This window comes from Colletotrichum higginsianum, chromosome 4, assembly GCF_001672515.1.
Source record: "Colletotrichum higginsianum IMI 349063 chromosome 4, whole genome shotgun sequence".
Taxonomy (NCBI): Eukaryota; Fungi; Ascomycota; class Sordariomycetes; order Glomerellales; family Glomerellaceae; genus Colletotrichum; species Colletotrichum higginsianum.
In genome coordinates, this window is record NC_030957.1 from 2,249,913 (window position 1) to 2,276,693 (window position 26,781).

At 53.6% G+C, this 26,781-nt stretch overlaps 10 protein-coding genes across 10 annotated transcripts; 3 read left to right on the top strand and 7 right to left on the bottom strand.

Annotated features, from left to right (window-relative positions):
- Positions 1–465: 465 nt before the first annotated feature.
- Positions 466–1,681, bottom strand: CH63R_05992 (Rgs domain protein; the record flags this gene model as incomplete). Its single annotated transcript, XM_018300967.1, has 3 exons — positions 466–702; positions 761–1,448; positions 1,503–1,681. 3 exons carry the CDS (start codon positions 1,679–1,681, stop codon positions 466–468), a joined length of 1,104 nt encoding a protein of 367 aa, XP_018158817.1.
- Positions 1,682–2,479: 798 nt separating this feature from the next.
- Positions 2,480–3,109, top strand: CH63R_05993 (50S ribosomal protein L31e; the record flags this gene model as incomplete). The annotated part of the gene is made up of 3 exons (XM_018300968.1): positions 2,480–2,572; positions 2,673–2,747; positions 2,906–3,109. The coding sequence occupies 3 exons, from the start codon at positions 2,480–2,482 to the stop codon at positions 3,107–3,109; spliced, it is 372 nt and encodes a 123-aa protein (XP_018158818.1).
- Positions 3,110–3,633: 524 nt separating this feature from the next.
- CH63R_05994 (Ubiquitin-conjugating enzyme) lies at positions 3,634–4,296 on the bottom strand (the record flags this gene model as incomplete). The annotated part of the gene is made up of 3 exons (XM_018300969.1): positions 3,634–3,736; positions 3,792–4,124; positions 4,190–4,296. 3 exons carry the CDS (start codon positions 4,294–4,296, stop codon positions 3,634–3,636), a joined length of 543 nt encoding a protein of 180 aa, XP_018158819.1.
- Positions 4,297–5,552: 1,256 nt separating this feature from the next.
- CH63R_05995 (Serine threonine protein) lies at positions 5,553–8,885 on the top strand (the record flags this gene model as incomplete). The annotated part of the gene is made up of 4 exons (XM_018300970.1): positions 5,553–5,719; positions 5,773–6,006; positions 6,661–6,925; positions 7,341–8,885. The coding sequence occupies 4 exons, from the start codon at positions 5,553–5,555 to the stop codon at positions 8,883–8,885; spliced, it is 2,211 nt and encodes a 736-aa protein (XP_018158820.1).
- A 448-nt stretch (positions 8,886–9,333) lies between these two features.
- Positions 9,334–10,635, bottom strand: CH63R_05996 (uncharacterized protein; the record flags this gene model as incomplete). The annotated part of the gene is made up of 1 exon (XM_018300971.1): positions 9,334–10,635. The coding sequence occupies one exon, from the start codon at positions 10,633–10,635 to the stop codon at positions 9,334–9,336; it is 1,302 nt and encodes a 433-aa protein (XP_018158821.1).
- Positions 10,636–11,608: 973 nt separating this feature from the next.
- CH63R_05997 (Integral membrane) lies at positions 11,609–12,898 on the bottom strand (the record flags this gene model as incomplete). The annotated part of the gene is made up of 5 exons (XM_018300972.1): positions 11,609–11,972; positions 12,042–12,430; positions 12,491–12,558; positions 12,615–12,651; positions 12,722–12,898. 5 exons carry the CDS (start codon positions 12,896–12,898, stop codon positions 11,609–11,611), a joined length of 1,035 nt encoding a protein of 344 aa, XP_018158822.1.
- A 3,161-nt stretch (positions 12,899–16,059) lies between these two features.
- Positions 16,060–17,299, bottom strand: CH63R_05998 (Heterokaryon incompatibility protein; the record flags this gene model as incomplete). The annotated part of the gene is made up of 2 exons (XM_018300973.1): positions 16,060–16,215; positions 16,415–17,299. 2 exons carry the CDS (start codon positions 17,297–17,299, stop codon positions 16,060–16,062), a joined length of 1,041 nt encoding a protein of 346 aa, XP_018158823.1.
- A 2,647-nt stretch (positions 17,300–19,946) lies between these two features.
- Positions 19,947–21,294, top strand: CH63R_05999 (longiborneol synthase; the record flags this gene model as incomplete). The annotated part of the gene is made up of 3 exons (XM_018300974.1): positions 19,947–20,294; positions 20,424–20,893; positions 20,982–21,294. 3 exons carry the CDS (start codon positions 19,947–19,949, stop codon positions 21,292–21,294), a joined length of 1,131 nt encoding a protein of 376 aa, XP_018158824.1.
- Positions 21,295–23,296: 2,002 nt separating this feature from the next.
- On the bottom strand, positions 23,297–24,028 carry CH63R_06000 (uncharacterized protein; the record flags this gene model as incomplete). The annotated part of the gene is made up of 1 exon (XM_018300975.1): positions 23,297–24,028. The coding sequence occupies one exon, from the start codon at positions 24,026–24,028 to the stop codon at positions 23,297–23,299; it is 732 nt and encodes a 243-aa protein (XP_018158825.1).
- A 1,616-nt stretch (positions 24,029–25,644) lies between these two features.
- Positions 25,645–26,451, bottom strand: CH63R_06001 (uncharacterized protein; the record flags this gene model as incomplete). Its single annotated transcript, XM_018300976.1, has 1 exon — positions 25,645–26,451. One exon carries the CDS (start codon positions 26,449–26,451, stop codon positions 25,645–25,647), a length of 807 nt encoding a protein of 268 aa, XP_018158826.1.
- Between the last annotated feature and the right edge of the window lie 330 nt (positions 26,452–26,781).

Here is a 26,781-nt window from a genome sequence, read left to right on the forward strand (position 1 = left end):
AAAAATGAGAAGTGAATGAATGTGTTGAAGCCAAAAAGTATTCCCCTTCCCCCTCCTCTCTATCCTGCCTAGGTACCTGAGCAGACAGGGCCACATCCCAGCTCCCCAATAATAGTCGTACACTAGGCCTGTTGTGTGCACGGATTGAAGAAATTAAATCTCTTGTTGAACGCCGAATGCGAGGCTGTAATTCCTTGTGGCCTCTTCCCTTTTATCCCTACGCCGTGCCTCTGTTGGTATCCTGAATGGAAAACCGATGACAAGTGAAAATTTCGAAGAAAAGACTATTTCGCTCAAATTCCTGGGGGTCGTAACGTTCGTAAAAGCTCTCTCTCTCTCTCCCTCTTAACAACAAGGGCTGGATATTATTAGATCTCTTATGGTAGTTGGGAGACCGCATCTTTGTTGTGTTTGGGTATTGTAGGTCATTTCCTTTTTGTTTGTCACACAGAACAGAACAGCTTTTTACAGCCGTTTGCCTGGGACAAGGATGAAGAGCACACAAAGTGCTGTAACAATCAAGAGAGTGACCGAGAGGACCATGATGGCCCTTTTGATGAGGAGCTTACGAACGTAAGGTTCACGAATCCGAGAGAAATTGAACGGCGTGTACTCGCTCAAGCCGATGAGAGCAAGGACCGGATCCAAGGAGTACTGGTAAGAGGCAAGGAAGTAGACACCAACAGTGAAGGGAAGAATGAGCTATAAGTTGGTCAGCAAGTGTCTCTCGTACATGGATAAGGCCATTATGGAGACTCACCCAGCATCTTGTAGTGCGAGCTGCGTCGAGGAAAATGAGAATAAAGGCAGCCCAAAAGCCACCAAACATAGACAGGAGGCCGATGATCATTCGAATCTGAAGAGTGGTCGGGATCAGGTTGCCAAGAGCCTTCATTCTCAGGAAGTTGGGAAACGCATCGCGCTCCATCGCCTGGAAGACGTAGTCCTTGGCAACATCAAAAACCTCTGGGTCGTCTCTGCCGAAATCCTCGATGGCAGTCGTGACGTCCTGGGTGATGGAACCTGGCAGGATGATCTCACGCTCGGCACCAGGGAGGAGGAAGGTGTACAGAATCTTCTCTGCGGAAGCGCGGATGTCCTGTCTGGCGACGGTGTGGGCCGGAGAGTTGGAGTCAGTCGTCATATCGCGTGGGGTACTGAAGGCTCCGCTAGCGTGACCGCGTTGTTCGCCGGTGCTGCTCTGGGGAGAATCCTCATGAGCCTCCTCTCTCAGATAGGCGGACATCTGAGCGTCCTGGTTCTTCTCCTTCTCCGAGGCGTACATCGATGGACCAGCGGCGCCATGGCTCATATCCCCGAGGCCCTCCAAGATGCCGGAAGACCGCTTCGAACCCGACTTGTCCAAATCAGGCGTTCCGACGAGAACGGATCTTCGAAGTTCGCGTACATAATGCCGGCAGAGAGACATGTGCTGAGCAACATCGAGCCTATCACTTGTTAGTGAACCAAACGCGTGTTTTGGGGATGTCGACTGTACGAACCAGAAGTCCAGGTAGTCGACGGATTTCTGCTGGTCTCTCATGAAAATGTAAAAGGAGAAGAGGTCGACGGGAGGCAGGGTACGGCGGCTCAACACCTCGAACAGAGTCGGCAGTCGGTTACGGTGCAGGTCTGGCTGAGGGGATGGCGTGCCGGACCCCTCAGTCGATCGGTCCTCCATGATGTCGGGTGAGTCGCGTTGACGAGAGAAAATGAGGTGTCGGATTCGTAGGGTGACGGGGACAAGAAGAAATCGGTCGGAAAAGAGAAGTCGAGCAACTGGGTCGGAGTCGATTGATGATGCAAAGTCGAGGTTGAGGGCGTTAAGGGAGCGCGAGTTCGTAAATGAGGTTTGGCGGGTGCGCTCGGCAACCAGTCAGGTTTGGTATGGTAGTGGCGCGGCTGTCTCCTCGTCGTCGCTAGTCTTCCCCCAGGATTGGTACGTTTGCTGAACGAGCGTATGAAGAGAAAGATCGCGCACGGCGCAGACTGACAGCGTCAGTGTGGTTGACGATGGCGCTGCAGGCAAGATGACTTGCGTCGTGGTTGGCGTTCGAACCCGGCATAACAGCAGATCAAGCGTTCGTTGAGACCCAGACACTAATTTCGTTCAGGTTGTCTGGTCAGGGGGGAAAGGGCCCACCATACGGTAGGTACGTACCGCAATGCTGCCTCCAACTGGTTTGGCAGATACAAAGCGCGCTTTCCTCCAAGCGGACCTCTGGCCCCACATTCACAGCCTGCTCCGTGTGTCACCTGACTTGGGCAAAATGAATGGATTGCACCGCCACTCACCAGCCGCAAGCACGGGCCCTCTCCACTTTCCAATTTGGAAGACGCTTTCTAGGGCTTGCACCTGCCTTTTCGCTTCACAAACTTTTCGTGCTCGATTACGGGGAAAACATCCATCGATCGAACTTCTTAGCAACTCGACTCCGCGATCCCGACGACCGAACGCCCAACGAGAGGTACCGCCAAAATGTCGACCAAGCAGAAGAAGCCCGCCGGAAAGCAGCGTTCCGCCATTGCGGACGTCGTTGCTCGCGAGTACACCGTCCACATGCACAAGCGCGTTAGTATTTCCCCTCGAGAGTCGACACAATATTCGGCAGCGCCGGTCTGGTGATGGGCTGGAACCAAGCATGGGCGATGCTGACATCTTATTTTCGTAGCTCCACGGTGTTTCCTTCAAGAAGCGCGCTCCTCGTGCCATTAAGGAGATCAAGGCTTTTGCTTTCCAGGCTATGGTACGTCCTACTACCCCTCCGACAAGAGGAACATCCCGAAATTCCCAGGCGCGCACACATCGCATCGCCCGACTATTCGCAATCATTCATTTTCAAGACATCAAAACGAATCCACAAACCGGCTTAGTGAAAAGCGGTCGCTAACAATGATATTTTAGGGCACCACCGATGTCCGCGTCGACCCCCAGCTGAACAAGAAGGTTTGGGAGCAGGGCATCAAGGGCGTTCCCTACAGACTCCGCATCCGCATCTCCCGCAGACGAAACGACGAGGAGGGCGCCAAGGAGAAGCTGTACAGCTACGTCCAGGCCGTCAACGTCAAGAACCCCAAGGGTCTCCAGACCGTTGTCGTTGAGGAGTAAAAAGTTCTCTTTGGGATGGTTTCTGGGCGGCATAAAGGCATCGGAGTTGCATTCGGCATTCTAGTCTCACATACAAATTCGACGGAAATGTGAACAACGCTTGACTCCCACACGAATTCGACGACTTACTAGTTCTGGATCCCGCGATGTGGTGGTGGGATGTTATTTTTTGTCTGCGCCGACCGAGTACGTGCGCCGAAGGGAGCGTTGCGTGTGTGCCAGCAGTGGTGGTGATTGGGGGTACTTGGGACCAACGTTTACTTCTGGTTCATGTTACACACATTGTCCGACAAGGTCTCTTCTATCGACTTGGGTTGTCTGCCAGATGCAGGCAACACGATATACCCCATCCTAGCCAGCCAGGCCCCAACCATGCAATGCAGTCCAATTCCTAACAAAAAAAGATTCAAACCTAACCGACCCGTAATCATACCAGACAGACTTGACTCCAATTCTCCTGTGCTCGAAATAATGCCCTCGCCCTGTTCAGGAACCACCGCTTCTTCGTCGGTGTCATAGTACACTCACTCTTCTTCGACGTCGCGGTGACGAGCGAGGACCTTGCGCTTGAACTCCTCAAAGTCCTTGTCCCAAAGCTCGGCGGCCTCGCCGTTGAGAGGAGAGGAGCTGAGTAGCAATGTTAGAAACGTACGATGGACCACTTTTTGCCGGGGCAACTTACTTGTTTGGCTCACCCAGCAAACTTTGCAAGCTGAGAAGGACGGTCTGGATGTTGTAGGCGGGCGTCCATTTGTCCTTGAGGATGTCTAGGCAGATGCGGCCGGAAAAGTCAAAGTTGGGGTGGTAGATGGGTGTCGTGAAGAGCACCGTCGGCGGCGCGTAGGGGTAGTTGGTGGGGAAGGACAGGCTGAGCTTCAGCGTCAGGCCGGCGTAGGGGGTCTGGTCGGGACCTTCGATAGTGGCCGTCCAGGACATGAGGTTCCCGTCCGCCGAAGGGAAGGCAGAGACGCCAGGGGCCGGCGAGGTCATAAGCTGCATCAGCTCCGTCTGCAATCTGCGGCGAGAAGGTCAGTACATCTGGTCCGTTTGCACAGGATCAGAACAGCGAGGTTATCATACCTCTTGGTGACACTTTGCGCGTCGGGTCCCTTCTTGGTGCCGCCGAGCTTGGCCGCCTGGACGCTGCCGGGGGCGGCATTCTGGGTGTCCTCCATGCTGTAGTCCATTTTGCAGAGGTTGCGTGTAGTCCAAAGTCGAAGGGCAAACAAGTACTGCGGCCGAGAGGACTGAAGTCAAGGGTAAGGAGAAGGAAGGGCTGGGATGGAGCAGGTAAGTCAGTTGGATTGGCAAGGAGGCAAGTATTTTGGCTGTTCAGTACTTATGTGCAAGGAGAAATGCAACGCGCAGGGAGAAGGAAGATGAAGGGGCGAAGGGGACAAGGATGCAGGCGTTTAGAACAACAGAAGAGGACTTATTCCGCAGAGTGAGAAGGGCTCTCGACATCAGAGAACTGGGGACGCCGGTACCTGGGCGACGCGACTGACGCTTTCGGACTAGCTCTGTCGCTGCCGTACGACAGGAAGCCAACGGCCGGTACGTACCGCTGAGACTGGCCTGCCACTCAATTCAACTTCCTCCTACGTAGGTACCTATCTATCTCCTTTTCCCCTTGTCATGTCAAGTTTTCAACCCTTTATATTTGTTTTCAAGGCAGGTATAGGTAGGGAATGAACGGTCTTCTTGAAAGTTATCATTGCCTCAGTCAAACTCAATTCAGCGACTTGGGTCGACTTTTCCTCTACTAATGTCCCCCCCAAGCGCAAGAGAATGATAAGCAGGCCTTGCGTTGAAGACCTGAAATGGCTTCTCATTATCCCAATCTAGGCGTGAGAGGCAAGTAACCAGCCAAAAAATGATCTGTTAAGCGGCTTCTGGTGTCTTGTCCTCCAGCTTTTACTGAAAACAAGTCCTTAGATGGCGAGTTTACTTGGGCAGTCTGTCAATCTGATGCCTTTTACCGAATCAGACTTGACTCCTGTCCATGAAAAGGGTGTTTGAATACACTGTTGATCACTAACAATACTGGCAAAATGAAGTTTAGTCTCTTGTTTGCCTGAATAACCCGCTCATCTTACCAGAAAACCTCACAGCTTTTGTTCAGGCCGTGCCTTTGCCTTCGGCACCCGCCCCTTTGAGAGGGTTGAAATCTAGCACACACTTGTTGCTGTTCAATCGGTATGGTATGAAAAAATGCCTCTTCAGACGGGGGCGTCCTATCAATGCATCGCTTGGAAAGGCGCCTCCCATGGTGATCTAGTTCCCAGAGGCACTCGAATAAAAGGCGAACCCTCATCACTTTCTGCTGATCCAGTCTGCCTCGCTTTCGTCCCTTTCTTTCCTCCTTCTCTCCGAAACCTTCTATCAAACTCATATGCTACGACGGATTCAAAATTTTCGTCCTGATTAACATCTGGATATCCGTATGGGTTTCTGTCTGGTCGGTTCGCCTCATGTCCAGCTTCTCCTCAACATCCTTTTTTTGGGATTAAGCTCTGCATCTGAGAGCTTCCTAATCAGAATGACTTCCTTCCATCAGTGCCCGTGGGAGAACTGCGCCCATTATCATGAGCAAGAGCGAGAACCAGTCGCGTAAGTGGTTTCATTGGTACAGGACCAGGGCGACATGGCTAACCTTTACTAAGGATTGCAATGCCATCGCCTGAGCACGATATTCGGCTTGACAGTTCAGCCGATCGCTCACAGGCGGGCTGCAGCGACACTATGAAAACATCCGAGACCGCCGCCAATATCCAACCGAGCACATCCACGGAAGAGACGAAGGCCACGGAGGCGACTCCGATCTCTCAAGCATTGAAGGTCGATCAGAAGAAAACGGACGGTGCTTGCCTTCACGAGAAGCCGAATTACGGATGGAAGTTAGTTCGCAAGAAAGACCAGATGTGTTACATCTGCAAGGACTTGTTGCCGACGTTCATACTTCATTGCATCATATGCAACGTAGAAGTCTGCAAGGCCTGTTCCATGAAGAAATGGACGTTGAAGTAAGTCGAGACACACCCCCTTACAATCCTAGCTCATCTGACACCAGGCTACTCAGGATTAGACGCATTGTCGAAAACAAGCGACGTAGGGACCTTACCCACCGACGGTAGATCGATCGATTCGAGTGTCGTCTGCCAGGGAGTATATGTTGCCCATAGGCGACAGGTTTCGAATACGCATGCCAGGATTACGGAAGGGCAGTGACGACGCAAAAGATGTTTAGACAATCGTCGCAATCGTGGTCTAGCAGGTCCACTCGGAATTTGGTGGTGGTTCAGAATTACCTGGGGGAAGTAACTCGTAATGTCAGTCGACTATGGGGAGAGGAGCCAGCCAAAAGAAATGGATGCGGAAGAAGCTTGGCAATGGCCAGCTCAGTTGTATAGCGCATCACTGACAAGCTCATACGAAAAACTCGTCGAAAGACATTGCGATGCATCGTGCCGTCTCTTCCATAGGTATTTTTAATCATGCTATGGAGGATCAACAGCTTCAAGTCACACTGCGAGACACTGGGTGCTTTGCAGCTGTAAAAGCGGCGACAGCCCAGGTGATGGCCCCTGCCATCCTGAGTGGTGGGATTGTTTACCTGGCCAACACCGCAGCAACCAGAATAAAGAGCGTTTTCGATTGTCGGCCAATGGATTCGCGTCGATGCAGGCAGCCATCGAACCTCCCAAACAAAAAACACACCTAGCCCGAAAACCTCTTTACGCGGGTCTCGACGCGCTTTCAGAGGCCACCGCGTTGGAGACATTCAAGACCCAAGACAACACCATCTCTGTCAACATGGTGAGTTCTTGTTGATTCTGGACCCTGTACCCTTTCCACGCAACCGACATCGCGCTTGTCTGCTACGTCACTATTCTCACCCAGTCCGTTTATTTGGTGTTGTTTGCCTAAAATAAGAGTCATCGTGTGAATTGACACCCCTGTTCGCCCGTCTCATTTCCCCTGCATAGTGGCCGCCCTCACGCTCTCCGTTCACTGCTCAATCATGGAGTAGCTTTGCGCAGGAATCATCTGAACATCCCCCCGAACCGCGGTTTTACTCACTAAGAAAAGATGCAACAGTCGCAGCTGGACCCTTTACCCACTGACCTGCCCTTCCGGCTCATCTCCAAAACCATTGGGCGTGGCGCTTATGCATCGTGGGACGCCCCTCACCTGGATCGCTTCTGACAGAACCCCTCTACTGACACTTCAGCCACGCAGAATCAAGAAGGCCGTCCCCCAGGACGCGCAAACGCCCGTCTTCGCCGTCAAGTTCATCCACAAGGGCTATGCCGTCAAGCATGGCCGGGTGTCGGCAAAACAGCTGTTGATGGAGGTATCGCTTCACTCGCATGTCGGCCAGCACCCGAACATCATCGAGTGGTTTGCTTCAGGAGAGGACACCAACTGGAGATGGATCGCCATGGAGTTCGCCGAGGGAGGCGACCTCTTCGACAAGATCGAGGCCGACGTCGGCGTGCACGAGAACATCGCTCACCTCTACTTCCTGCAGCTTATCAGCGGCGTAAGCTTCATCCACTCGAAGGGCGTTGCGCATCGAGACCTGAAGCCTGAGAACATATTGCTGTCCGAGACAGGCAGTCTCAAACTCGCCGACTTTGGTATGTCGACCATGTTCGAGTACAAGGGTCAGCGGAAGACGAGCTCCACACTCTGCGGGAGCCCACCATACATCGCCCCCGAGATTCTCGCTTGCGGCAAGGCGGAAAAGAAGTCTTTGCCAACCGCGAGCAAGTACTCGCCGGACCTCGTTGACATCTGGTCATGTGGTGTCATTCTCTTCGTCTTGCTGGTGGGCAACACCCCTTGGGACGAACCGTCCAACGGCAGCTGGGAGTATCAAGAGTACGTCCGGACGAACGGCCGCAGCACAGACGCCCTCTGGGGGAGGATACCGCCGAATGCCCTGTCGCTGCTACGCGGCATGATGAACATTGACTCCAAGAAGCGCTTTTCATTCCAACAAATCCGTCAACATCCGTGGTACACCAGACCAAACCCGCACCTGACATCCGACGGAAATATCTCCGACCCCCTTAACCTGGCCACGCAGATGCTAGAGAGCCTCAAGATCAACTTCAACCAGCAGCCGACGGCGTCCCAAAGCAATCCGTCTAGCAGTGATCCCATGGATATCGACACCGTCGGTAAGGTCTCCTTCACACAACCCGAGACGCCCATCAATGATGTCGCATGGGACTGGGAGCGCCCTGCCCTTAAGATCATGAACCCCATCGCCGTCTCCTCGACGCAGCCCATGTCCCGGAGCGTCAGTGGCGTCGCCAACAGACGAATGTTCCTACAATCACTCGCCGACGAGCCGTCCATGAGCCAGTTCTCGCAGACCCCCGGCGTCCCCTTGACCCTGACCCAAGCGGCGCGCCGCTTCCGCGATATCGTGCCGTCCGAGTCCCTCACGCGCTTCTTCTCACACGTGCCGCCGCAGCTCATTGTGCAGATGCTCAACGACGCGCTGCACCAGCTCAACGTCCCGCTGCCGCCCACAACGCCGAATCTGAGTGCAGAGCACATCGTCACGATCAGAATCAAGGCTCTCGACGAGCGGCGGCAGTCGATGCACGGCGAGATTCACGTTGATAAGCACAGGCTGCCGGAGGAGGAGGAGCTGTTGGATATCCGGTTCGTCAAGATCAAGGGCGACCCGCTTGAGTGGCGTCGTTTCTTCAAGAAAATTGTGGTGCTTTGCAAGGATGGCGTGTATGTGCCGGAAACATGATGAGAAATTGGCTTTTCCGAAGGGCTTTGAATAGAGTGATGGATGTGAATGACGCTTACGCTGTATAGATGTATGGATAGGACTGTTAATAAGGAATGAACGAAGGAAATCAATACCCCGACAACGATACCAAGACGCTCTTCATCTCAGCATGTACCTCGAGAGTTCCCCACGCGCACTGGGTATGGCTAGTTAACAGGATACCCCCAGCCGAACGGGAAGCGAAGCATCATGAAGGCCAGGTAACAACTCGATAAAATTCGATCAGCCAACAAAGAAAATCAGCTTGACGAAAACCGATTCTATCGAAGGAAGGGAAAGAAGCCCCAAAAACAAGAAAACACCATTCTATTGAGCGTTCCGGCCGTCAAATGTACCGCCAGTCGCCACACAGTTCTTCACGGGCCAGCCGTGCTTTATCGACGCACAGTCCTTCACCCCCGTCGCCCTACGCATCATCCATATTGCAGTCATCATCGTTCTCATCGTCCTCATAGTCGTCATCGTCATCGCCGTCATCGCCGTCATCACCGCCGTCATCACCGCCTTCATCATCGTCGTCGTCGTCGTCGTCGTCGTCGTCGCCCTCCTCCTCCTGTGAGGATATCTTTGACCCAGGTCGCCGATAGGTGATTCTCATTGTGAACATGCCTTCGAGCAGCCCGGCCTCCACTGTTAGACAAACGATGTTCCTAGGGCTGTCGGACCTCAAGGGGAGAAAGTCCCGGTCTCGGCCTTCGGCCTTCAACTTCATGCGCGCCTCGGCTTCAACCACTATGTTCGTCGTGACAATGGAAGTGCCTGGAATGCATTCCTCTATACTCAAGGTCGCCAGCGCGGGGTGCCACTTCCAGATTTCCCCGAGAACAAAACTGTAAAGCTTGATGAACGTCCAGCTGTGCCCACTCAGGCCAATGGTGTTGACCAGGTTCCTTTTGCACTGTGGAGCTTCACAGACGAACAGCCTGAGGTACGAGTGTACCATCTCGTGGACCAGTGTCCCGACGATATGCGTGAACGATACCGGTTCCGTCTCCATGCCGTTGGGGTTCCACGGGTAATCCCTCGATAACTTGCTCCAGATTCGTATGCGAGAATACTCGGACCCGATGACATGGTGAAAGGTGGCCGAATCGCCATACCGTTGAAGCCCCACCTCACTCCTCAGCTGGCCGAACCCTGTGTGCAGGACCACGAGCGGCTTCGCCTTCCCCTTCGGAAGCCGCGTCAGGGTGCCGAAGTAGAAGTACTCGTCGAGGTGTCCCATCATCGCGCGCAGCGACCCCTCGAGGAACGCCGCCTCGGCCTCGACCTCCGCCGTGCCACCCCCGTGTTCAAAGTCCCGCAGGCTCTTGACGGGGAGCGCGGCCCAGGCGGACGCCCGCGGCAGCGCCTCGAGGTAGCACCTGACGAAGCCCTCCCGGGCGGCGATCTGGTGCGGTCGGAGCTCGCAGAGGAGGAAGCCGCCGCATGTCATGTTCAGCAGGGGCGTCGCGCCGTACGAGACGAGGGACAGAGTGATGAAGGGTTCCGGCCGAGAGGTCTGTATCGCGTCATCCTCGCCTGCTCTGTCTTCATGGTCGTTATCGTCTTCGTCGTCGTTGTTGTTGTACGGCTGTTGGACATCGGTCTTGGGGAGCCTAGGGTGTCGGCACGGCTTCACTTTCTTCACAGGATAACCACTCGGTCGTCTTCTCGAGTTGAAGGGACGTCTGCTACGCCTACTTCTCTCTGGGTTTGACGGTGCCATGATTTGGAGTATCTGGTTGGAAGTCCTATAATGCTCGATGTCGAGTGGCTGATTGCTGGCGGACTCATCTTCTTGGAGCGGTGCTGCCCTGGTCCCAATATAACCATCCCATCAGGCAGCTGGCAGCTGCTCGAAACATGATGCCGCCGTTTCTCTGGTATACTCAAGGAGGAGAGGTATCAACGAGATTGGCCTCGAAATGGTTAATGGCGCCCAACAGAGCAGGGGGCCGGCTCTGTCTCGGCCGCAGTTGAGCCTAGAGCAAGCTCACGCGTTCCGGCTCTTGCGCTCGGAGAGCATACGGTGGCTATGGAATCGTTCATTTTCGATGCTCCCACGCTTGACGCAAAATGCGTAGCAAGGAACGATGCAGCAGTCGTCGGCTGAGGTGCGGTGTCCTGCGGTTCTTTCTCAAACCCCGGTAGCTACAAAGAGGCTTGATGTATCATGATATCAGAATCATGTCAGAAATGACTTGTGTGAGCAAGTGACGTGCCATAGAAACAGGTCTAAACACGAAACTCCGAGCTTAGTTCCCTACCTCTTCGCGTTTCTCCAAACAAGTACATGTGCTCTTGCGTTTTCTCCCGTCATTCAGCAGTGTCCACCAACTTCTCTTGATAATACTTCACTTGAGCAGAAATTATAGAACAAAAAGAGTTCTCTGATTAAACGAAGAGAGACCGAGAAGAGTCAGGAAAGAGGCGTGACACTTAGCAGTTCAGACGCAGTAGATGAAGCCAATGGCCAAGTAGTCGATTTTGGTACACAAATGATCATCACCTGGAGCCAGCGTGTGGTTTTTGATTTTCTCTGAAGTCGACGATTATGCTATTATGCATCCCCAATGTCTTTAATAGTGAAATCCACCTTTACATCCATTTCAATATAACTCTAACAGTTGGACATGCCATTCCAAATTGCATCATCTCATGAATCGTAAATACAGCGCCTATCATCCCCTAAATGCTACTCATACTGCGAGCGCGGGAGTCGGACGTATCATTCCGTCGCTGAACTGCTCAGACTCCACCACAAAGTTATCAAAAGTGCCGGGCTTCTCTCCAGGAGGGCTATCAAAAGTCTTGGGACTGGGCGAGAGCGGTGCGGTCGACGACGGCCCGCCGAAGTTGCGGCTGTTTCCCTGCGACGTATTCCCCGTGCGGGTGGCTAGGAGGCCCAGCCGCGTGGCCAGGGCCTTGAGAGGGGGTAGGCAAAGGCAGACCATTGCCGCTGTGATCTCGCTGATTGACCACATAGCGGGCTCGACGTTGTACCAAGTGAAGTCGGGCTGGATCTTGAGGAACTGGAGGCGAATGACGGAAATGGCCACAATTCTAAGTGAGAACCAAAATCAGCCGATAGTTCTCTTCATGTATTCGGGAGGGCCAGGGGGGAATGCTTACAGGAAGCCGAGGCTGAAAATCCCCAGGAGATATAGCTTTTGAGAACGAGGTATCTTGAGCGTGAAGAGCGCGGGCATTGGCAGGAGGAAGATGATGATATCCGTGGCGATGCTGCAAGCCCCGAAGGCATAGAACAGAACCTGCTGGCCCAAGCATTTGGCGGGGACGCGGTGATCCCAGAAGCCCTCGAGAGGGATGCAGAAGACGAAGGACATGACCACGACGCTGGTGCCCCACGACCCGACAATGACCATTGCTACGATGTAGACTTTTCGCATGTGGGTGGTGCACAGCACGCGGTAGTACTGGAGTAGGAAGGACATCTTAAGGGACAAGTGGCTCAGGCTGTAGAAGAACACGGAACACCAAAAGCACTGGATGGGAATCACCTATTAGCCTTTCAAAGTTGAAGGGGAGCCTCTCTTCCAGACCGAGACGAGCCTACTCACTTTTGAAAACTTGATCATTTGGTCCATTGTGAGTGTCTGATCGTGTCTTCCGAGACCGTATCGTGTCACTGTTCGCGGTTAGATGAACGGCCTCATGGTTTCAAGCTGCTGGGCTGCCACTCACTGACTGCAATAGAGATTCCACATCCCAACACCGACAACTAGGTAGTCAAGTCAGCTTGACTGCCATCGAGTTTGAGGAAGCGCCAGGGAAGCTCCTATTGATCTTACCAAGGAGAAAGTCGCGGCATAATCGTCCACGCCGATCTTTTTGACAACGTGAAAACGCGTCCAAAGCCGGAGGGCCAACACACTCGTGGCGATGACCATGCACATGGACGTAACGCCCAGGACAATGGGCGACCTGTCCCTCGCCAGCTCCTCGGGAGAGAGCTGTGGTGACTCCATGCTGACGTTCTAGGGAAACGCAATCCGTGGGATATGCGTTTCTGACTCTGGCGTGTCTCGTGAAGTTAGTTGCCTAGGAGAAATGCGAAGGGTTCGCGAAAACGAAGTGGGGTCAGTTCGTAGGTAGTTATAACAACCCCCTCAGAAACTTGACACGCCTTGCTAGACGTATTTCGCCGACATGGATGACACCAGCGTTGCCCAGGCCGGGGGCTCAATCAACATGTGGTTGTCGTATCGGGCGAATGTTTGACGCATGCAGTCGAAGGCGCACTCCAACTAGGACTGAGAAGGCAGCCTCCGACCCGAAAAAAGATCAGGAATGCGAAGAACACTGAGCCACAGCACACCATTCGCCGCAAATGGATAGTGTTGTCTTGTCATCCGGAGGGCCTAGAGCTGGCCGCTGCCGTGATCGTCCACACAACACACAACACACACCCCCCCGAAGGCACCGAGCCCCGATGGATCGGGGGAGGAGAAGCCTTCGTGGCGGCATTCTGGCTAATGGAAGCACCATGATCACACCGTTTACCCAAAGATCAGCCCACGGGACAAAGACTTGTGCGAGATACACATCAGCCACATCCGGGTGACGAACGGCCTGTAGTGGTATCGACAGATCGAAGCGCCGTTCGCTCCTTACGGTTTTGTAGGAAAACGCCAAATCTGAGGCACCGGGGAAGTGCACCTTGTCCATCAGAGGCAGAAACGGATTGTGAGTTGGGACACATAGGTATGAAAGGGCTTGCTGAAAGAAGGGGAAGGCTGCGAGAGCGAAAACCCACGTGGGTTTCCTTTCGGCTGCGTCCGTCCGCGTCAGGCCAAGTGGTCAAGACTTGGCCTTCGTAGAGCCCGAGGTGGCTCGAAAGGTATCTGCGCAGAAGAATTAGAAATCAATTTCCACCCTGCCACGGTTGCGTAGTGAGTTACCTACGACCCAGACGTGGGAGTTGCCGAGACATATTGTTTTCCCCCGACGAGCACTGCAACCTACATTACGATGCGGATCTTTCCGCGGGGCGGAATGGAAAACAGCAACGACGTAACGTGATAAGTGAGAGAGATGGTTGATATTGGTTCTAGACCGCGCCAATCAATGCAGCCCCTCCCTCTCTCCCCTTTGAAGAGAGGAGGTGTCTGCAATGCGACTCAAGCAAGGCCGTACGTACTCGGTCTCCAATGCGCAATCCAAGAAGCAGATTAAGCCTCATTCCGAGGAATGCAGGGCTGCGGCACAGCTCGGGTTGCACGTGGGGTCGATTGAGGAGCTCGTGGTTGAGCGTGTGGATGTGTGGATGCGTGTTTGCGTGTGTACGTGTGTGCCGCCTCTCATTCGGGGCCAAGACCTGCAAGAGGCCTCAAGCGGCAACGATCTCCACTACAGAGTGATCTGACCGGCTCGCTTCGGTCCCGTTTGGGATCTTCGTCATCCCGTCAGTCTGCCGGCTTTTGCTCCCAAGTGCCGTCCCATGGCCGGGAAGTGTTAAATCCGACTCCACGCGCAACGCGCGAGTTTGGTGTGGTGTTGCAACCTCAGCGCCATCTCATCTGGGAGGAATCGGGGTTTGCTACGATGATGTGCTGCAAATAAAATGGGGGGGAGGGGAGGTGCGCAAGGGGTTCTCATGACAATGACCGCCGAGAAGATGACAATGCCTCGGATGGTTCGCGCCCGATGGAGTGAGTCGCACACATGGGTTTTCTTGGAGGTCGTGGAGTGGTTTTTTTCTTAGTGCTTAGAAGAGTGGCACGTGAGAGTCATGTCCGATGGGATTCCAAGACTCTTCGGGAAATTCATTGCAAAGTGAGGCGATGGCGGACCAAAGTGCGAAATCCACTCTGCGCGATCCGACATCCGTCATCCGTTAGGCAAATGTGTCCATATCCGCGACAATTCTCAGATTGTTAACGAAGATGGCCAAATAAGTGGCTGGCGTGGCCAAGGTCTGGAGGAGACTGGCGGTGAGGAATCAGGATGGGATTGCCCAAAGGATTGCCAAAAGGAGAGAACTCGTGCTGTTTTTGGCCTCGTGGACCGAAATGTAGTTTCAGGCTGGTGAAGGTGCCAGACTGTCGGTTCCCTCGGTTACATGTCGGTAACGCCATTACCTACTACACAGGTAGGATTGTTACTCTTGTCAACTGCAAGTCACACCTTCTTATCCGTAAGGAGGTAGGTACGCAGGAGTTGGTAACCCCCCTTGCAAGGGACGGTCATGCACCCTGGCGAATCAGCGGGATTGGCGCAGGAAACCTGCAGGTGCGGGACACCACACACACACTTGCTGCAGTTCTTCAGCGGAACAAGAAAAAGAAGAAAAGGCTACGCCCCCGGTTGATGACTGGCCAATTGTCAGCAGCAGCAGGTCAAGCCGCAGCAGTTTCTCCGAGAATTGAATGCAACCTCACCCCTCGCCCCAGCACCGCACCTGCATCTGCATCGCCCATCACTCTGCATTGAACTATTGGGCCCCGTCAAAAGGGGGGGGGGAAGCAAAGAGAGAGAGGCAAAAGGGCTGCAGCAAGCCTTCTGTTTACAACTCGACTCATTGGCTACGTTGGAAGGGTCAAGTGGGCGGAAGGGGGTCAGCAGTGAGTGATATTGCCCGTAGCTGGGTACCGGATCCCAGAAACAGCTCACTCTCTGACACTTTTGTCCCGTCCGTTCGTCCGCCCGTTCGTCTATCCGTCACGTCCGAGAGTCTTTGATATTAATACCACGTGGGACCGTTCCGGGTCTTCCGCCGCAGTTTCAAGGAGACTGTCTTCTTATTTATACCGCAGGGTGTCGTTCAGCCATGCTGAGGAAGGGGGGGGGGAAGAGAAAAACGAAAAAAGATTCGATTGTCTTTGATGAAAATAAAAGAGGCTAGAAGAAACTTTTGGGGTATACTCGTCGTTACACCGCTAAACACCGCCCTTCCGTGGAATATCCCCCCATCCTTCCCACATTCCTCCAGATACCTCGGGATAAGACATCCCCGGAAACGAAGAATGACGACGACAACGACCTGGGAGAGGCCAGCAGCATCGGCCGCAGTAGCAGCATGAGCATGTAAGATTGGTTCCCCGGCCTCTCTCGGAGTTGTCATCGGATAGGGACCGCAAAAAGAAAAAAAGAAAAAACCAGCCCCCCTCGACAACGCACGCCATGCAGGCTATCTCGTGTCGGTGGACCGCGTGGACGAGGTCGCCCTGCTGCTCCCTGTCTCCTGGAGAATCTTGGCCTCTTCCAGTGCCTCTCTCCGGGCGAACTCGTCGAGAAGCTTGTGCGCGGTTTCTAGAGGCAGGTCGACAATCATGGCCGCCAAGTACTGCGGTTGTGGAAACAAGATCGAGTCAGTCCGATGCAGCTCCTCATGCAGCTAAAAACAAGTGGTTGATCCTGAATCCTATCACGCTGCAGGCGACGACGACGACAACGATGATGATGATGACGGACGGGGCAAGGGACACAGACAGCATGGGGAAGCGTGTGGCGACCAGGACGACGAGAAAAAAAAAGAGACTAACCTGGGGGAAGACGTTGGACGGGTGGTACTTGAACTCCTCCATCATGCGGTTCAGGCGCAGGACCTGCTTCCAGGGCACGATGGTGTCGCCAATGAGAAAGGTGGGAAACCGGGCCATGGCGACCTCCTCGAGGATCCAGCGGCGCTGGAAGTAGGGACGGCTCATGAAGTCATTGCAGCCGACCCAGTGCGGCATCATGAAGGGGATCTCGCCGGCGGGCCCCGGGGACCAGAGGTGCGTGATGGACTCGGCCCATTTGTGCGCTGGCGCGTAGTGCTCGGGGTGCTTCTCCCGGTCACCGGGGTCGCCCCAGTGGGGCGGGATGGCGTCCTCGATCTGGGCGAGGGCGGCCATGGCGACGTCCGTATGCTCCGCCTTGTCGCCCAGCCAGCCGACGACGAGCTCCGCGTTACGGTAGACGTTGCGCATGTCCGAGTTCTGCTTGGACTTCTCCAGGTCGTCGCGCTGGTTGACGCACAGGAAATCGCACCACACCCGCAACGCCCGCGGCTCGTTGTCGCTGGCGCGCGAGCTGCTGAGCCCGAAGAGCTGCCTCAGCCACCTCGGCGCGCCGTGGGGCCTCCGCGCCGGCGTGCGCTGGAACCGCTGCGAGATGGTCGGGTAGAAGACGGCGCGCACATGCTTGAGCGCCTGCGACAGGTGCGTCGTGATGGTGACGGGCTGCCCACTAACGTAGATCTTTTCGGTTTCCGAGGCGTCGCCGTAGAGCGACGAGAGAGCGATGTACTCGCGCGACAGCTCGTCGGTGAGCCGGACCGTGACGAGGCGGCACTCGACCGGGTCGGTGATGCTGCGCGCTGACTGAATCTCGAGCAGGCGGATCTCGCGCTTCGACGGATCCAGACGCCTGTATGCGATACTCATGATGCAGGTTGGAGGAGGGACGCCCGGGGGGAGAGGTAATCAAGTCCGTCCTGTGGGGTTGTATGTGTGTCTCTCTCTGTCTCTCAAATTCGGCCAAATAGAGACAAATTGCAGTGAACACGAAGAGGAGAAAACGAGTCCTCTTTTTTCCCCTTCCCTTTCCTTCTTCTTTCCCCTTCGTTGCTCCTCTTCCGGAGGAGGGGGGGTGGCGTCCGGCCTTTCAGAAAGCTCCTGTTGGTTCGTCACTCCAGTTTCTTCCGTTTCCAACGGCGAGCCGAGCTGTGGGAGAGTGGAAAGCGGCAGGGTAGGGGTGGGTTTCCAAAGGCTGCAGATGTATCTCCTGTCGCACCAACACAATGCAACGGCAGACGAGAAGCGCGGCCAGCGACGCACGCAGGACGGGATGGCGGCGTTTATACCAAGATGGCTCAAAATGCGGGCCCAACGGCTCGGGCAGGGTATGTCTGGGGACTGGATATCTGCGGCATCGCGCTATCGGTTACGACCAGCACCACCTGGCTATCATACCCTCCCCTCGGTTGAGATTTTCAAGGCACAGGGGTCCAGCCAGAGTGGCAGAGAAGACAAAGGGAGGGGAGTCGTGTGTCGGTGTCGACTTCGCAGGGTATGTAGTACAGAGTACAGAGTACACACACAAACAAAATACACCCCAATTACGGATACACCGTACATAACAGCGGCGGGGTGTAGAGGTAACATGTCCCATTGCCGTGTTGCCAATATCGGGTTCTCGGCAGAGCAGAGAGCTAGCTAGCTGTTGGCAACTACTTAGCCGCTCGCCTGTTGGCGGCAAAACGGTTGGTTGTCAAAGTTACTGGCCATTGCCAACGAGTTCTGTTTGCTCGGCTCCATCATCTTCTTCTCCTCTACGGATACATGCTGCGCAACCCGTCGAACAGTTGCGAGGTCGGCAAGCCTCTGGCGAGCTCCTCGCTCCGGGACGCGTTTTCGTATTTTTTTGTCGGGGTGGGGGGTGGGGGGGGTGGTGGTAAAGTTCGCCATCAGAGATATCGTACGGATCGTCTAATATCCGCACTCGTCCCCCAATCGCGAGTCTAGGTCCAGTCTTCTTTTTCTTCTTTTCCTTCTTCTCTTTCTTCACTGACAGAAGCGGCCATGTAACCCTACTTTGTCCCTTGGTCACCTGGAGTGGAACCAGCAGAAAGAGAGAGAGAAAGAGAGAAAGAAAAAGAGAGAGAGAAAGAGAAAGCGCCCGTTATGTTTTGCTGCGTGCGGCCTTTGCCAAACCGAAAACATCCTGGCCAGATCCTAATCATTATGATTCCATCCATGATCCGTCCCCGGCAAGGTTTTCCATCCGCAATCTCCCTGTGAGGTAAGAGGTATCCGTATCTATACATCCATCCGCACAGAGAGTACAGAGTACACTTGTCCTACTCGATGCAAATAGAGCCGTTGGGGACGGTGGACGATGTGTGTCTCCCCTTCTCCCACCTGTTGCCCCGTACGGAGTACACCGCATGGCCCTTGGCGCCGTTGACGGCACCCAAACCGAAAAGTGAGAGATGATCATGCCATGTTTTGGGACTGGGTTTTTTTCTGATGAACCCCGGATGACCCCCACTCCGTCCGAGCATGGGATGGCATGTCGCACCGGCTTTTGTGCTCCTCTTATTCTCTCTTTTCTGGAATGTCCCCACCGGCTCCTGACTCGGTACCCTCGACTGCGCAGCACGTGCGTCGTCATCGCCGGATCGGGGAGCTCGAATGGGAGAGGCGAGCATGACCGAAACTAACACATCTTGCTCGCTGAATCGCAGACCGGAAATAAAGCCACATGGGGGCAGGCGTTGTTGTTCAGATATGAAACGAGACATCCACGATTCGCGTGTTGTTTGACGGCGGGTTTCGGGACAGAATCGCCCAGATCGGATTTATCGCTCCCAAGCACGACACTCATACGATATAAACCAATTGCTTGCTATTCGTGCAGCATAGTGTGTACGAATACCCTCGAGGGCATGGCCCCGGACCCTCCTCCGGTCACATCTGCGGCATGAAGTTTGTGTGTTTTCCTTACTTGACCACCTGGCCGCCCCCACTGACACTTGTCAACTGGGTCTCGATCCCTCCAAGAGACCCCTGACCGGCTCATCCCACAATGGATACAAGGGGGCCGAGCAGTATACATCCGGTATACTAGACGGGCAAAGTCTGTACACCTACCGACATCTTAGCGGGAAGCCAAAGGTGCAGACACTGGCAAGGGCGGCTATCGTCGATTCCACACAATCCTCTCATCAACCCTGCCAAGGAAGTGCCTAGCAGTCCGCAACATGAGGTTTGCGCGCCGCTTGTCCATCTCGTCACGACCAGCTTGCTCCAAAATGGACCCGAGACGATGCATCCTTACCCACACTCCTCAATTATCGCCTTCCCTGACCAGGACAGCCGTCTAGTCCTACGCTATTCATAAAGGTCCAGGTCTCCCCCGTCTGCTCGTTTCATGGATATGGCCGTGAGGATCTAGTCTGTGCTTCTTTTCTAGACCGAACCCGCCTTCACCGACTATTCATATCCAGTATAATCCTGCCACATTCCTTCCCCTTCCTTACCCTTTTCGCCCAAGAGGAGAGGCCCAAGAAAGCCTAAAATCTCGCCGCCAATGATCAGTCCGTCCCAACTCAGCCTTGGGGCACACGACGCCGCCGTCTCGGCTGCGAATCCGGTGTTCCGGATCCTTAGCTCCCTGTGGGGTTTGCTCGCGCCGAAGCGAATCCGTCTCGAAGATGACCTGGCAAAGGAGCCCGAAAGGCTGGCCTCTCTTGTCAAGCCCATCTGTACAGATATGCTGGAGGAGCTGAGCTACCCCGGGGTCCCCAAGCTCAAGAGAGAGTCGGTCGAAGCCCTGCTAAAATACATGTACAAGAGGGCCGTCGACATCGGCTACCCCCTCGACACTCCCATCTCCGCAAAAGCATTCCGTTTGGGTTACTCACTGGGACTGGCACGTGTACCCCCTTCCTTACTACTTCCGAACCTTGTTCTAAGAACGGCCTTGGGGCCTTGTCAAATTCTTGAACAAAAAAGAATGAAAAAAACAAAAAAAACCAAAGTGATGTAATTGCTGACGAGCTGGCAGCTCTGTCATCCCGGTCACCCAACAGAAGTGCAGGGTTTCGTCGGCCTCTTTACATGGCTCGTGGTCCAGTACGATGATATCGTCGGTCAGAACGATGAGATGGCCGAGGCCCAGCTCTTTCAGAAGCGTTTCTTCAACGGCGAGACCCAGCCCAACGCCATGCTGGAGGGACTGGCAGGCCTCCTTCGGGAAGCCCCTCGCCTGTTCGACCCAGTCATGGCCAATCTGCTGCAGATATCGACCCTTAAATTCTTGACTTGCAACCTTCTTGAGCGCCACGACGGTTTCCGAAACATGCCTGTCACGCGGTCAGGAGTCAAGTTCCCGGACTTTCTCAGAGACCTGTCGGGCATCAACGTCGCCTACGCTGTCTTCTGCTTCCCCAAGGCGCAGTACCCCGACGTTGGGCAGTACCTGGAAGCCATCCCTGACATGGCCAGGTTTATCGACATTTCGAACGACGTCATGTCGTAAGTACCATTGACTTTGTGGTCTCTTCCCCTTTTTTCCCCCTTGAATACTTTGCTGATGGATGACCTTGTCCTCCCCGCTCCCTAGTTTCTACAAAGAGGAGCTCAGTGGCGACACGAGAAATTACGTGCACAATCGCGCGATGGCGACCGGGAAGCCGGTACTCACCGAGCTTGAGGAGGTCAAGAACGAGGTGGTAGAAGCCGCTAACCGGGCCTCGACAATCCTCAAGGGGCGTGGCAGATACGAACAGTCCCTACACGAGAGCGTTCGAGGACTGCTGGCGATGCACACGGCAAACCCCAGGTACAGGCTAGGAGATTTGGGCCTGGCCGAAGAGCATCCCCTGGGCCCCTTCGAGGACCAGATCGGTGAGCTATTCGACAGGATGAAAGCGTGAATTTGGGACGCTTTCCCTTTTCCCACTTTTTTTTTTTTGGTTTGGTTTGGTTTGGCAATTTCGAGAGGCATGAGATATCCCCTGGGAGGCTTTCTGAGGTTTTGTTTTCTTTTTGTTCTGGGGTTTCGATATCCCGCTTTGTTTTACTGGGTTGGCTGATTCGGTTTCTGTTAATGATGGTTGGTACGGTGCCCGTGGTGATTGAGGGTGAGGCGGTATTGTAATCGAAAAACAACGGGCAGTACCCGTTGAGAGAATTTCTGGAACAGACCTATTATATGGTTCTTTCTTACGACAGCGCTGTTCAATCTCTTCCACTTCACGTTTGCAAGAATCTTTTTTGGGACCCCCCCTCCCCTCCCCCCTATCGAAGGATTCCATCCCCTGACTGCCCCCCCAAAAGTGGTGATCGACATGTCAAACCCCTTCCTAAGCCATGTCTGGTTCGGCTTAGTCTCAGACAAGGGCCCTGGCCTAACAACCACGAAACCACTATTCAAATGCCGGACTCGAGAATGATGCCAAGACCTCATTCAACCAGGCCCTGAGAGAGCTGGCCGACGACGAGCCACCTTGAACAGATTGCCCGACAGTCAGCGGTTGACTTGTCAGTTTCGCAGAACTGATAAACCAACCCGCAGAGGCCGTTCCTCTCCGTCAATCTGGGGTATTTCCCCCTGGATGTCTCTCAATCCATGCACATCCTTCGTCGTCCACTGACGAGTTCCCGAGACTCTGGCTGAGTTTACGGGTGCGGATACAGCCGCCGCCTCGCAAGGTTTACAGAGCTATTGACCCGGTGGAACAGGGGGGAGGGCGTTCGAATTTCATAAAACCACACGATGGCTGGGAGCCCCGTCGAAGCCGACTCCTCTTTTCACAATCCGGGGCTGGCATCATTTCGGACTCGCCATGTTCTAGAACAGTTCCAGATCAGCGATGTCGGTTTAATGTCGGTCTGACGAAGCAGGGCGGGCTGCATGCTGAATCAGGTGTTTGCAAAGTGTTGAGCCGCTAGCCTTGAGGATGTTACCAAATTGATCGTTGAGCCTGCCTATATAGAGCACGGGACGAGGGAGAGCCGGGGGTTGTAACCGCGTTTCCAAAATTTTCACTAAAGGCTGCCATCAAGCTGCCTGGGTGACTATACAGCTCAGACACCTCTGCGCCATCATACAGGTAAAAATGACCGTCGGGATGCGAGTTGGACAGAAGCAACCGGGAAAGTTCAATTATGTTGGCCCGACGCACAGAGAATGTTTGAGTAGAAACAGAAATTGTCGGCCGAACACCGCGGTTGCCGTTTTGCAGTATAAAACCAAGGCAGCGGTTTCGCACGACAAAGCTGGTAGTCAAGATAGGGAGGTTTGGCTCGGCAGCTTCTGCCGGGGCAGTCCTTGGAGATACCAAAACTGGGGATCTTTTTTTTTTTTTTGGTCGTTTGTCGAGCCGCGTAAACAAAAGCGTCAGGGTCTGTGCTGTAAACGGCTCCCTGGATGTGAAGTCCACTGGCTGTTGTTTCAGGTGGGCTACCATTTGTCAATCAACTGCCTGCCCAAGACAACTCGAACACCATGGTTAGTTAGTTGGCCAATCAGGTCTTTAGGAAGCTTCGACGTGTGGCCGAGTCAAGCTGTGCAGCATCTGGTTTCCATTTTGGGAACTTTGCAGGCCATTGTAAAAATATGTATAACACATGGAAAGCTGCGTGCTTAACCCTCTGCTTCAAACTCCAACATTGCCTTGAAACATATAAACTGGGTTGTGTCTTTATAAGTGACAGTTCCCTCCTGTTCAAAACCTGCGTGTTAAACTTTCAGCTGGTCTTTGGCGAGAAAAAAGAAAAAGAAAAAGAAAAAGAAAAGGAAAGGAAAGAATGACCTAGTCGCAGAAAAATATCAAGAAATAGCCGCAGAAGACCGATCGGACGGTATTGACGACCGAAAGCGTGTATGCAGCTCAGCTGATCGATTCAGATTGACATGACTGCGGCTGGCCCACGTTACAAGAACAAGTTCCTCATAGACATTAAAGCGTCTCTCTGGTCTTCCTGATTGCATCTGCCGATGAAGTCCTCTCCAAAGCAGCCCAATATGTCATTCCATTCCTGAATAGTGTCGAAAATGTGCCTCATAAGCATGCGGACAAAATGTCCGTGCCGGCCTCTCCTGTCGAGAGAGTGCCAACCGCAGTCCCCAAACTCCTGCGAGAAGCCGCCTCGGCACGAAAACAGCAACAAGTATCCGTGGACCATCTCGTGGATCAACATCTCGATAGTCTGCGTAATGGTCCATCTGCCTGCCGAGTCGATGTCGATGTCGACGATAGGAAGTGATCCGATGTCGTCGTCACGCAATTCGACGCGGAAGCTGCTGCGTGAGTTTTCGCAATTCTTATTGCCGTCTCGAATGGCGATTCGGAGGTAAGACAGCCTCGTTCTCTGGGGGGAGGGATGTCGTTGAATGCAAGTAAGCCAGCCCTGCAGGAAATACTCGTCAATCATTCGCGCCACATCGAGAATGTGGTCAAGGTGCTCCCGGCTCCGGCTGTTGTAGAGCTCGTGAAGCCCTTCGATCAAGGCATATTCCAACTTGTCTTGCACGTAGAGTGCACATTTCGGGTCAAGTGAGAGTCCGTGCCGAATGGTTTTCGTCACCAGCTCGCCAACATGGTAGGCACCATACTGACCTTCAAGCCCATGCCCAGCTTCTGACTCGGAGCTTCTGGTATTCATGTGGAGATAGCAGGGGCCAAGAGAAATGTCTTCTCGATGGTATGTGATAGTTAACATAGGTTCCCCCAGATCCCACATGGCTTCTTTTGTATGTCGGGTAGTGGCAGTCAAGGATGGCAGGGTCTTTTGAACAATTGAAAAGTGTCGGATAGTCTTGTGGTGTGAACAGCAGTAATTCAAATAGTCGACACAGTACACGAAGCTTCAAATCGAGCTACCGCACAATGGTTGTGTGGCCGTCGAGCTTGAAGACCCGAAACAGACCCTCGCAATTTTTTTTCACTCGACTACTAACCTACAAAACACTCAAAGGTCTGGCCCAACAAACTAGTAATAAGACATCTATCGCATACCAGGCGTCGAGTATGCGTAATGTTTCAAAAATGGCCAGCAACATTGCTTCCAAGACTGGCCACATGAGATCAATTATGACTGGCTGATTGGTTGCACACAATCCAACGTATCAAACAGCTGAAATCACTTGCTATGATCTTTATTTACAAGCAGGGTTTCAAAGGCAAAGGGGACCCGTTACTGATGAAGAACAACATGCATGGACCTTCACTGTTGTAACCCACCAGCGTGATGCATTTGCTTTGTCCTGGATGCCTCCCCATTAAATCTTGATTGCCTGCATGGTGTCTCACTCCCTAACGCTAGCATACTTGACAGATGTAAAGCACTCAAAGAAGGCAAGACGTGTATAGACTTGAACTCATATGTAACTGTCTAAGGGTGTCAAATGTCTGTGTCATATACATAGGTCGTCATTAAATCGACCGCTGTGTTCATCACACCTCATAGAAAAAAGTCAAGTCTCGTTTAATTCCATCTTCGAAGCGAAGGTCGTATAAGATTCTGTGCTGTAATCCAAGTCGATACACTGAAACCTTCGCTTTCTAGCGTTCTAGGTGAGTGTTGACCTAACCCGTCAATAATGAATCATTCTCTTCTTCAACTTTTCCGTCCCTCGTCGGGCTCCAAAAGGGTCGTCCGGTCCCTTCAAATGACAACACCAGAATACGGGAATCCTCCCTATATCTCATGCTCTCATTGGTAATACCAGGTCTGTGGTATGACAATGAACGGGGTGATAAGACCACCGACGCTAATAGGATCGTTCGATAGCAGCCCACCACTTTGAGATCTATGAAGTCAGCCTAGAAGTAGAGAATTGAAAGGCTGTCGTTTCGACAACAGAGACGCAGGAGACTAAAGAAGTCTGAAGAGAGATTTGGTAAGCCGCAAGATCTATGTAACTTATGTGTTCCAAAAGTTCTCAAAGTAGGCAAGGAAAAATCGAGGATCGTAAGGCGTTAGGCAGTTCGTCACACTTGAAACGATTGCGTTGAAATTTAACCCGTTTGCTATTGTATTATTCCGATTTATCATTCTCTCTGAACGAGGAAGGGACTTGTGCACTGCCTACAGTTCAAGCTGATATAGCTCAAAAACTTTGTTACACGCCATCGCCTTGCCCAGCCTTCCAAACACTTTGCGACTTCGTACCTGGCACGAAAACGCAACCCGCTTGCAATCGATGGTCCCATATCCTTTGTTTTGTTATTCATGGCTTTGCAGAAGAAAACAAGAACAAGAAGAAACGACTTGGAACTTCACATAGGCTTCGCAGCGAGCCACCAAACGCGCTGCCCCTTACTCCGAGACGAGATCCTGTCCCCCCTCTTCCACAATTGAAGCCCAAAGTCCTCGAACGGATTGATGGCGTCGTCAGTGAGCCCAAACTCTCGCAACCCGGGTGCCCAGCTCTGGATCTGGCCCACGACAGCCTTAAGCAGCGCGACAAATGCGAGGCCATGCCCACCGCCGTCCGCGTCGCAGTGCATGACCTTGAAGTCCACCTCGCACTGGTCCCGGCGGCAGGAGAACAGCAGCAGGTACGCGTGTACCATCTCATGAACCGCGACCTGGACAATCTCTTTGAGCGGCAGTGATGTACTCGTGCCGTCGACGTGGTGGCGGGCCGTGCTCAGGCGGATGACGATGCTGGGGCCGCCAGGCTTGCTGGAGCGGAGGAGCTGCGTCCAACCCACACGACCCCGCGACTGTCCAACTTCGAGAAGGACGGGATGTGAGCCGTGATTAACCTGAGGGGTCGGGAAGAGCAAGCCCAGAAGGCATAGCTCGTCGATAGCTTTCATGAGAGAAAAGATGGTGTCGGCGGAGACGACAATCGGGCTTGTTTCGGCTCCTTGTTCAGACAAGACTTGGGCGACGGTATCCTTCAGCGACTTTTCGCATGTGGTCCACTGGATCGGTCCCAAGATGCTTTCGGATAGGGTAATGGCGACATCGTTTATATTACATGACTGCGGCTCGGGGAGGTGGTTATTTTGGCGGGCTTTCCGCGAGTGGTGCTGGCAGTGTTGAGGGAGAAATCTGGCTCGCTTCGATTCTGCCATCTTGACCTGTTGCATCATTGTATGGAGAGGATCACAAAGATGCTTTTCGTTCTGGCGGACGAGTTGCTAGTGTAATCATTTTGTAGACCCCGAGTCGGTCTCGCGGCAACGCTTGGGTGCATCTTGCACATCTGACAGCTGTCGCAGCCTGGGCACGTTCCCCTCAAAACGGTACCAAGAGAGGCGCATGGTTTCGAAGCAGAGGCTCGATCGACTTGAACCTCCTCGTCGGCGACATTGGGTGATGCAATCAAGTTGTGTGCGCTTCATAGCGGCCTTTGCAGCTGCCTTGTTGTCAACACCAACTGCAAGAGCCATACGGCGGAGGGG